Here is an 11,070-nt window from a genome sequence, read left to right as displayed (position 1 = left end):
ATTTAATGTTGTTTGTTTTTTGGGTTTTAGACTTACTTGGGACCTGTTATTCCTTTCTTGTTTCTCCCTTCTGAAATGCAAGTGTCTCCCCTGTCCCTGTCTCACAACTGTATTTTGGGAGCACATAACGTATTAGATTTCACAGGCTCACAGCTAGAGGGGAAATGCCTCAGGATGAATCCTACCTTGAGTCTCATCTGATGTACATGATATTTAGATGAGACTTTGGACTTTAAAGTTGACGCTGGAACGAGGTAAGACTTTTAGGGCTACTAGGATGTGTCTTAGGTTGTTTTTCTGTCACTTAGAGTACGTGAAACTGGGTAATTCATAAAGAAAAGAGGTTTATATCTTACATTTGGAGGCTGGAAAGCTCAACGTTTAGGGGGTGCACCAGGCAAGGGCCTTCTTGCTGGTGGGACTCTGCAGAGTCCCAAGGTGGTGCAGGACATCAAGTGGGGGGTGGGGGGTGGCGGTGGGCACTGTTAACACGCTCACCTGCTGTCCTCATAAAGCCACTAGTGCAGATCCCACGATAACCCGTTGCTACAGGGCACATGGGTCTGGCTGCATGCACCCTTTCAGAAGCAAACCACTCGAAAGTCAAATGTCGGTGAAAATGGAGGTCAGCTTTTATTCAGGAACACCAGTGACCCGAGGAGAGATGTTGGGCTGACCCGTCTCTCCAGTAAACTTGAAGGGGAGAGGCCAGACTAAAGCCACCTCCAAGACTCAGGGTTACTGAGGGGTTTTTACAGAGGGGGGTGAGGGAACGGAACGTGGCAGATGGAAAGCAGGAGGGAGGGGCTGGGGTTGGACAGCTGTGGTCTGATGTTTGCGTCCCCTTCAGAACTCATGTGGAAACGATCCCCAATGCAACAGTATTCAGAGGTGGGGCCGTTAGGAGGTGATCAGGTCATGAGAGCTCCTCCCTTCTGAGTGGGATCAAGGCCCTTGCAGAAGAGGCTTCACCAGCTTTTGGCCCCTTTCACCTGTCCAGCTACCGCCACGGAGGGTGCAGCAATGAGGTGACATCATGGAGGCAGAGAGCAGGTGTGTGGATCTGATTCTGTCTTATCCTTCCCTGGAGGACCTTCTCTTTCCCTATGCAAAAGCCCTCAGTTTGCTTCCTCCCTCCCAGCCCCCACCTCTGAGTGTGGAGTATATAGCTGGGACTCAGAACCATTTGCCCTCTAAGAGGTGACACAATATGTCACCTCGGTCATTCTCACCTTAGTTGATCAGGTCATGCAAAGAGATCTGGGGAAAGGCATGAACTGAGAAAGGTGTGGGTCCCCTGAGGAGGGACTGCGTGGAGGCCACGCTCAGCTCTGCTTCTGCTGCGCCAGCCCTCGCAGGCGGGACTCGTAGCCGTCACCAGGGAAGGGCCCGCCCGGGCGACACTCCCCTTCTGCGGCTTAGTTAAGGGCCTCTTCCTCACAGACCTGCAGGCAGCTCAGAGCCCTGCGGCTGCGGGTAAGGCGGGGCCGGGCCGCGCACGGGGGTGGCCTGGGCACCTGAGATCAGATCGTTTTCCTTCCTCCAGGAAGTCCCCTCCTGATCCGTGTGTGACGGTTTCCAGGCAGCCCCAGGACGGGCCGCCTCTCCTTTCCACCGCCACAGCAGGGGGCAGGGGGAGGACAGCGCGATCCCGACGGCTTTCCTAGGACAGTAGAATCCAGCTCGTGCTCGCGCTGAGCAGCCCCGCACTGTTCTCTGCCTGTAAGTGGGGAGCTCAGGCTCTGACAGACGAGGTCGAAGTGGCTCAGTGTGTGACCGAGCTGGGGTCCTGCAGGAAGGGAGGACGCCTGTCCCCACCTCCCTTACCCGGCCAGCACGCCTGAAGCCGGACTGTGTTGGCTTTTCTTTCTTTCTTTCTTTTTCTAATTTATTTTAAAGAGTTCATTTGAGCAAACAGCGATTCACAGATGGGGCAGCTCCAAACCAGAAGTGGCTTGGGACTCCGCTGTGCTGGGTTTTCAAACTCTGTGTCCTGGGCCAGCTCTGAGACTGTGCACACTCGACCTCTTAAGCAGCGACTGAATCTCAAACATGAGGACAGTGATTTAGTAACTGTAATGATGTCTTTGCTGGCATGTCTTTTAATGTATAGAAATGTTCCTATTTCAGGTAAATGCAGGCAATGGATTTAGTGTCCAAACAAAGAAGAAACTTGAACCAAAGGGTCAGAAACGCGTGTGCTCCCAAACTTAGCAGGTTGGGAGCACCGAGTGCTGGGTGGCTGTGCCCAGGCGGCAGTGGCGGGGCCTGGGCTCTCCCCGGACTCACCTGTGTGAGGTGGGAGCCCAACCACATTCTGGGCCCGATCCTGTGTTACTGCTGAGCCCTTGGCCAGCCTGGTACCACACATGTGCATATGGGAAACACAGAAACAAAGAGGGGAGAAGGTACAAGTTCCAGGGTGTGCCAGGGTGGTTGGCTCAAGCTGGGAAAGAGGACGGGGAAACGCTCTTTCTAATTTGCTGGCGTGGCCTCTGTTGTGTTGTAGCCTTCACCATGGAGCAGCTGAGCACAGCAAATGCCCGTTTTGCCTTGGACCTGTTCCGTGCCTTGAGTGAAAACAATCCTGCTAGAAACATCTTCATCTCTCCCTTCAGCATTTCCTCAGCGATGGCCATGGTCTTCCTGGGGACCAGAGGCAACACTGCAGCACAGCTGTCCAAGGTCAGCAGAAACAAACAAACACAGTCTGCTTTCCCTGCCAGCTCTGTGCTCATGGAAAGTCTGCACTGAAATGTGCCCTGAGCTCTTGCGATGGGCTTTCAAGCTGTATTTCTGTGTTTACCCACCATGCGTCATGAGGTCAGACTTTCAGAACAGCCACAAGATCCTTCCGTTTGTCCTCAGGCTTTCATCCATCAGGGAGTCTTTACTGAGCACCTACTGTGTGCCAAACACTGGCTTTTGTTTTGCTGAGGATACAGCAGTGAACAAAGCCGATAGAAAATCCAGGCAGGGTGATGCTTCTGTCCCAGGGGGGGAATCTTTGACAGCTTTCCTGTGAGCCACACCTCCTCCTATTGGGCTAGCAGTTTCTGGTGTTTGCTTTACATAGGATGACCCACTACTTATAAATAATGCCTGTTATGGAACATAACCCTCGAACATAAGGAGAGTAATGAGACACAGGGGACGCACTGTGGTGGAGACCTTGCTGGTGTTGCCTTTTTATGGGGACAGATGATTCTGTGTTCTCAGGGCCTGACACTGTGTCTGGCACTGCATGGCTGTGGGGTAGCAGGAGGGCCCTGGAGGGGGAGGGGAGCAGGGAGGCCCAGTAGCTTCCAGAGCAGGGCCAAGCCCCTGGCCGTGTGGCAGGTCAGTCTCACAGCAAGAGAGGAGGTGGGGATGCCCAGCCTTCCTTCCCGTCCTTGATGGGCATGGAGGACTTTCTGTGCCTGCTGTTCTTTAATTCTGAGTGGGGACCTCCAGCTTTCTCTTGAAGCCTAGTGGAAAGGAGTGGTAAGTAGAGGCTTTTCTAACACACGTGCCACAAAATTACACTGCACCTGTTCCTCGGGAAGGTGCGGCCCTGGATTCAAGTTCAAGAAGCTGCAAAGCTTCTGTTATTCATCACTGCACATATGAAAGCATTTTTAAGTTTTAAAACACACACTTTTTTTCTTTACCACTGATACTGATTGTTAGTTGCTTCTTGCAGGGTTGTATCAGCTTCCTGCTTTGAGGCTTTCTGGGGACTTTGCGACCTCAGCAAAGGATAATTTTAAGCACCCCTCCCCCCATTTCCATTAAAGCAGATGGATCATAGTAACAAAGCAAACATCCTATATTCCAGTGAGTGATGTGGGCTCTGCACAGTGTGGGGCTTTATTCTTTGTGTCTTCAAAGCAAGGAACCAGACCAGGACTCATAAAACCATAAAGGGCTTCTTGATTTGTAATTGACACAAGGAGAATTAAACTTTTGCCAGAATGTTAAGTGTAAAGAAGTTATTTTAGTGAAGTGAATTAATGATGCTAATAGGGTAATTAAAGAAAAAAGCCTCAACCTGAGAACTTTCAGTAAAATTATATTTGATACAGAATATAAATATGAACATGCCAGTGTGATTTTTCTTGGAAAAAAGCAGACATATAAATATTGAGTGTATCAACCATTCATGTTCAATTATAACAAAAAAGTGATATAAAGCAGTTTTTAATGCTGTAATTATTATGTCTCAGCAAGCCATGAATTTTGGATTCCCTATTGTTTGTTGTCCAATGACAAATTAATAAAGTATTAGTTGGGGAATCATTGATAAAATTAGTAACAAAAACACATTTATTTTGATGGAAGCAAATACCAGAGAATCATTATATAATTTCCGAATAAATGATTGTAGAAAGAATGTTTTCTTTATTTTAGACTCTTCATTTCAATATGGTTGAGGACATTCATTCAAGATTTCAGAGTCTGAATGCTGATGTCAACAAACGTGGTGCGTCCTATATTCTGAAACTTGCGAATCGATTGTATGGAGAGAAAACCTACGCTTTCCTTCCCGTAAGCACTTTGCATTTCATATTCTAAAACTCCACTAGGCTATGGATTCTTTCCAACTCAGTCAGGTCACAGAAGTCAGTTTTACAATTTATAAACATTCAGAAAAACAATACAGGGTGAAAACACAAGGCAGAGAGCGCTCTCACTAGTTGGATAGAAGGTGGCTCCGGACCTTTCACTAAAGCCAGAGTGAATCCCACGGTTCACTTCCAAGGACAATCACTACTCGCTTATTTATGAAGACGTTAGTCAAAGGTGAGAAAACAATCAGTCAATTTTATACATCAGAAGTACAAGGGTTAGACTTACCACTGTACCCTTGAAAATAGTTAAGACAGTAAATATTATGTTATGTGTTTTTTTATCACAATAAAAAAAAGTGTGAGTTAGAATTTTTGTGTTATAATGAAATGTAGCCTTTCAGGAAATTTTCTGTTGCTTTTAAGGACTTTAGAAACCCATTTCTGTATGTCGTAGGAGCTATTCATGACATTTTCTTCTTTTTTTTGAAATAGGAGTTCTTGGCTTCGACTCAGAAAATGTACGGTGCTGACGTGGCCCCTGTGGACTTCCAGCACGCCCCGGAGGACGCGAGGAAGATCATAAACCAGTGGGTCAAAGCGCAGACGGAAGGTCAGAGACTGGGCAGAATGGAACCATGGCCAAAGGCCACTCTCCATCCATCTTCCCCTCCTGCGACTCATTCCCTCCCTGTCCTCTCCTCCCCACCCCAGTCGTGACCCAGACAGTGTCCCCTGTGTGTGAGCTCTGCACTGCCTGTCGCCGGGCAGCTTCTAAACGTTAGAGACCCGTCAGAGTGGATGCTTCAGCATGATTTCATGGGAGCACTAAATGCTTTCCCTCATCAGTTCCCCAAGATTACGTTTTAAATTTAAAACCAACATTGAATGGGAATAAAAATTTTGAGGAGAATCCAGCTTGCCCCAAATTATTTAATACTCATATGGAAAGACATGTCCTGGAATTTCATGGAATTCATGAAATCAGTGTTTACAAACTGCCGTGGGCATAAATATTTGTTGCCACTGTATCAGGTGTGGCAGATGGGGACCGACTCACTTGCGGGCTCAGTTTGTCTGTTCAATCGTGTCTCTCCTCATGCAGTCACTCTGTGAGCCGATGGCTCTCCAGCGCGCCTGTCCTCTGTCACAGGAGTTGTTCCCGGAGTGCTTGTGGTCCCGGAGGACACTTTGTTTCAGTGGAGAAATTGTTTTACCTTTTGGATATTTGTTAAATTCTTTTCTGAGAGCAGACAGATTTGAAGAAGTGATTTACTAGTGACTAAAAACATTTTCACAAAGAGATTTTTTATCCTGAAAAAGAGTGACCACGAAATGGAGCTCATTTGTTTATCAGACATCCCAGGAAGGGAGAATCCCCTGTTTTTAACTTTTCAGCACATTTGTCTGGTTGCAAAGCGCCGGCTCCTTTGGGGTCGGTTGTGTGTCGTCCTGCTGTGCCCCACAAGTTGGGTTATTTAAAGTACAAACACACGTAGGGCTTTCCTAACTTAATACCGTGCTAAATGAAAATTAATTAGAAAGTATACGTTTGAATTGCATTTCAGTGCTAATAATTTGTCAGTTCAAATTTGGAATGTCAGTATGGATCTTTTAAAAAGCTTACTCTATCATTTTAGGGAAAATCCCAGAACTGCTGGCTGCGGGTCTGGTTGACAACATGACTAAACTGGTGCTAGTGAATGCCATCTATTTCAAGGGAAGCTGGCAGGAGAAGTTCAAGAAAAAGGACACAACCAACGCGCCGTTCAGAGTGAACAAGGTGAGGAGATGTCCCTGTTCCAGCTACTCTTTGCTGTAGAAGAACAGAATCATTCCAGTCATTTTTTTTAACTGTTCAGAAAGAGACAAAGATGGTGGAAATGATGTATCAGAAGAAACAATTTCCCTACGGCTACATCCAGGACCTCAAGTGCCGTGTGCTGGAACTGCCTTACCGAGGCCGGGAGCTCAGCATGGTTATCCTGCTGCCAGTTGACATCCAGGACGAGTCCTCAGGGCTGAAGCAGGTAACAGGCTCCTGAGCTCCTGCTTTCTCTTTCCATTCGGTGTACCGTCTCTTCCTGTGTGTGCTGCATGGCAGGTGCTCGTTACGTGGTCACGGATGTCACCTGCCGTGGCTTTTCCAATACTGTGCCATTCCTTAGTAAAAGGAAGTGCAGCCCAGCAACACTGACTACTCCGAGGTCCTTGGAAAGATGCCCCGCCACGTTCGGTGAGCAGTCGTGCTGGGAACACAGCTGCAGGCCTGCCCGAGTGCAACCTCCGCCGGTGGCAGCTCACCGAAAGTCCCTTGAGTTAACTTTAGAGGAAAGCACAGCGAGATGAGGGTTGTTTCACTGAGGAAAGAAGATTTAAAAACCCACAGCATTGTAGTACAGAGCTCTGTCACGGACCATGAAGTCCTGCTGGGACGCTGTTCATTCTCACCACGATTCCTGTAGATTGTCGATGAAATTTCCAATCAGTACACGACAGGAAAAGCCTCACGTGACATGTTCGTTTGAGAATTAGGCCTGTTTCCTAATATGAACTAAATAGGGGGTTTCCATTACATGTAATTTAAAGGCTATGGCACCTCTTGCCAGGGCTAGAACTAGGCAAAATTGTGAAGATGACAGTTTCTCTTCAGCGACCCTCGCCTGCCATGACGCTTTTCTCTACCTCCTCCCGAAGCACACTTGCTGTCAGGAAGGGGTCTAATGCCAGTTATTCGCATATATTACCAGCAATGTGTTCCCTCTTTCAGTTGCATTTTCTTTTCTTTCTTTTTTTTTTTTAAGATGACCGGTAAGGGGATCTTAACCCTTGACTTGGTGTTGTCAGCACCACGCTCACCCAGTGAACAACCGGCCATCCCTATATGGGATCCGAACCCGCAGCCTTGGTGCTATCAGAACCACACTCTCCCGAGTGAGCCACGGGCCGGCCCTCAGTTGTATTTTCATATTAGTCTTTTCTCTGATTGTTCCAGTCCAATAGTAATAATGATAACAGTAATGACACCCGCTGACATTTCTATAGCACCTGCCGTGTGCCAGTTGCTTTCTGAACGTCACTCATGTGGTGGTCATAGCAGTGCCATCAGGTAGGCACAGTTCTCATCCCTGTTAGATGAAGAATTAGGCCTAGTACGTCTTCCGTCTTTTAAATTTTTACCTAGGAGCTAAAGTTAGTAGAGATGACCTCAGCTCAGGTGAGGTTCACAGATGACCACAGCTTCAGTGAGATTCAGAGTAAAGGGAAGAAACTGAGAAAATTTTCCCTTGTGCCACTCAACCTATTAGGGTAATAGCAGCTGTCATGGCCTATCACAGTAATTCCGTGTGAGAGGGGTTTAGTAAGTCCTGGGTGGATGGATGGGAGGAGGGATGGGAGGAGGGATGGATGGATGGATGGGTGAGTGTGTGGGTGGGTAAATGGGTGGATGGGTGGGTAGATGGATGTTGGAACCAGTGTTCAAAGTCTGTGCACCTGGACCCTTGATGACTTGAAACACAGCTCTGTTCTGTTTCACCAATTGCCAGAAAGAAATGAAATCCTCCAGCTGGAACTGTTTTGGCACAAAACATGAAGGAGAGTAATTAGCAATGGGCATTATGGATCCATTCATTTAAAATACCCTTTATTACTTATATAAAATTAATTTTATGGGTTTTTTTTCTTCATTCTAATTCCAGATTGAGGAACAATTGACTTTGGAAAAACTGCGTGAGTGGACCGGACCTGAGAATCTGGATGTCATTGACGTCACTGTCAAGTTGCCCAGGTTCAAACTGGAAGAGAGCTACACCCTCAGCTCTGACCTGGCCCGCCTGGGCTTGCAGGATCTCTTTGATAGTCGCAAGGCTGATCTATCTGGCATGTCAGCAGCCAGAGATATTTTTATATCAGAAATTGTCCACAAGTCCTTTGTGGAAGTGAATGAAGAGGGTACAGAGGCGGCGGCTGCCACCGGAGGCATTGCCACCTTCGCCATGTCGTTGCCAGAGGAAGAGTTCATTGCTGACCATCCGTTCCTCTTCTTCATTAAGCACAATCCCACAGCGAACATCCTGTTCCTTGGTCGATTTTCCTCCCCTTAGGAGAAGGAGACTGAAATACAAGGTCGAGCTTAGTTTCTAATGGTGACAGTTTTCATATATCATTCCCAATAAAGCTACTGTCCAGAAACAAATCTGTAATTTCCTTTCTTAAGTTTGGCCCCGTTGGCTTTTTATAACTATTAATTTTGCCATGATATATATTCTTTTTTTACACTGAAAAAATTCCAGTGTTGCTTTTGGGGTTTTGTGGTTTTTGTTTTTTTGACACCTGGCTGGTACTCGTAATTGCCTTTGAATGCATCAAGTTAAAAAGAAAAAAGATAGAGAGGAAATCGGTTGTGTGCATTCTTGATAAGGCAGTAATCTATGAAATTGCTATGCTGTCCTGATAGCCATGGGAAACAAGACAGTCGTTTAGTTTACAGCTGGGATTTTGGAAGCCATAATAGACAGACACCCCGACTGCTGAAAGGGAGGATTAAATACAGACGTTTAATTGAAATATAGGAGAGGGCCCCAGTGAAGGGCACAGGTTAGGAAGACAAAGTTGTCTTGCCCCGCGATTCTGTCCCTTTTTTCTACAGGATTATTCTAGACGGGCTGTAGGTTTCACGTCATCTGTTAAGGGACTACCTGGTCATAACCGGTGTCCCTTTTTTGTTCTCCTTATGGAGTTCATGGGTGATCGCACAGAGTCAAGGAGTGAGGGTCTTATGATGAAAGATGCCAAGAGACTAGGGGAGGAAAGACGCAGGAGGAGAAACTGTGGCAAGCAGGGGCAGAGACCTCGCTGTGGTGACCCAGGTGCTTTCTGAGCCAGGCTCTTGACTTCTCTCACCCAGTCCAGGTGCTGTGGCACTGGGGTGGCTTCGTGCAGTGCTGCAGTGGGGTGAGCTGGGGCTCTCGAATGCAAACCGCTGTCAATGCACACCTTTGAGGGGCCGAAATGCTGCATTTTCTTGCTCCCGCAAGGCTGGTGGGCATCAAGAGTTAATAAAATTTCTTAAGATTCTGCAAGCCAGACTGGTCTCAGTTCTCTTCGTGTTTCTCCCAAATCTCAGACAAGCCAAGACTACAGAAGAGGGTTCTTGGCCTGACGGTACTGATGGTCGTGAGGGACTCCACAGATTAAAAACAATTTTATTTCCTCAGCTATGTATTATTTATTCCATCAAACTAAAGAGAAAGAATGCATTCCTTGTTAATAAAGGCAAGCCCAGGCCTTAAGAATAAGAAAATTTCACAAATCTCTTTCTTGCTGGCAAGTTTCTTCCTTTTTATCTTTTTCTGTAAAATACTAGCAGCACCTACCATATTCTAGGAAAAAATAAAAAGCAGTAGTCACTGCCTTCTGTAACTCTTCTCTTTTGGCTCCTCATCCTAAAGTACACTGTGATTAAACTACTTTACTAGTTTAATCATGTAGACACTGAGCTGCAGGGACCTAGGCGACCCTGCCTGAATCCTTCTTTTTACATATGAGGGAACATCCCTATAGACGGTAAATAAGTTGTTAGAGGTCAAAACAATTGGTAAGTTCCAGAGCAGAGACTATAGTCCAATTTATATTTTATGTGGAGAACATCTAACTCATGTAATGGTGAACTAGTTAACTCAGGCCTCTGAAGACAACTAAAAAACCAAGAAAACAAAGTCAGCATCAGCCCAAAGGCAAGGAGAGCTAACCTGACAGTGAAGAATTACTGTGCCAAGATCAGGAGAAACTGCAGATCTAGAGAAGTGAATCTGGAAACTGAGGCAGTGCCACGCCAGGGACATTCACCAGTCCAGGAGAGGTCAATGGAGAGTGAGTGTGGATTTTGATAATGTTCAAGGCTAGCTAGACAGAGTTTGGTCCTGTCAAGAGTGGCGCGTTTATTTGGCACCCCGAGTGCTCTACCCGTCAAGCACAAGTGCACCGGCTCAGAATGTGTCCCTGCTACATGTCGCTGGACAGTCCAGACAGTCCCAGTTCCTGGCATGGGAGGCACAGGACAAACATCCTGGTTTGCCGCTGCCCACAGGCACATGGTAGAAGCAAACAAAAATCATCTCTTGGGGAAAATTACTCTTAAACCTCAGTTATTTTTACAATAAGCTTTTCAAATACAACGTCTAGCATATAATGAAAGATAACTGGACTGGTGAGGAGCCATGACAATATCAACTAAAACCAGCACAAATAATAGATAATAGAAACAGCAGTATAGGGAGTCCAAATATTGAAAATGCCACACGAAAGTATAAAGTGACATTGTTTTCTATGATCAATATGCTAAAATATGAGGTTAAACACTTTAGCGGTTAATTAGAAACTTAAAAGAGACACTGCAGGGAAAAACCCCGGCCCAAGCACAAAATAAGACACACCAGGAGACAGGGACTCAACCAAAGTGCATCAGGCAGGCAAAATGAACAAGCGGGCTGCCCTCTCGGAAGTGGGAGCAGCAGCAGGG

The 11,070-nt window shown here is 46.6% G+C and overlaps 1 protein-coding gene across 1 annotated transcript; it reads left to right on the top strand.

Moving 5' to 3' along the window:
* The first annotated feature begins 1,452 nt into the window (after positions 1-1,452).
* Positions 1,453-8,731, top strand: LOC134378580 (leukocyte elastase inhibitor-like). Its single transcript, XM_063097831.1, has 7 exons — positions 1,453-1,476; positions 2,510-2,685; positions 4,390-4,527; positions 5,043-5,160; positions 6,188-6,330; positions 6,410-6,577; positions 8,249-8,731. The coding sequence occupies exons 2-7, from the start codon at positions 2,518-2,520 to the stop codon at positions 8,651-8,653; spliced, it is 1,140 nt and encodes a 379-aa protein (XP_062953901.1). The 5' UTR covers positions 1,453-1,476; positions 2,510-2,517; the 3' UTR covers positions 8,654-8,731.
* The last annotated feature ends 2,339 nt before the right edge of the window (positions 8,732-11,070 follow it).

This window comes from Cynocephalus volans, chromosome 5 (assembly GCF_027409185.1).
Source record: "Cynocephalus volans isolate mCynVol1 chromosome 5, mCynVol1.pri, whole genome shotgun sequence".
Lineage (NCBI taxonomy): Eukaryota > Metazoa > Chordata > Mammalia > Dermoptera > Cynocephalidae > Cynocephalus > Cynocephalus volans.
This window is presented reverse-complemented; position numbering and strand designations above follow the sequence as displayed.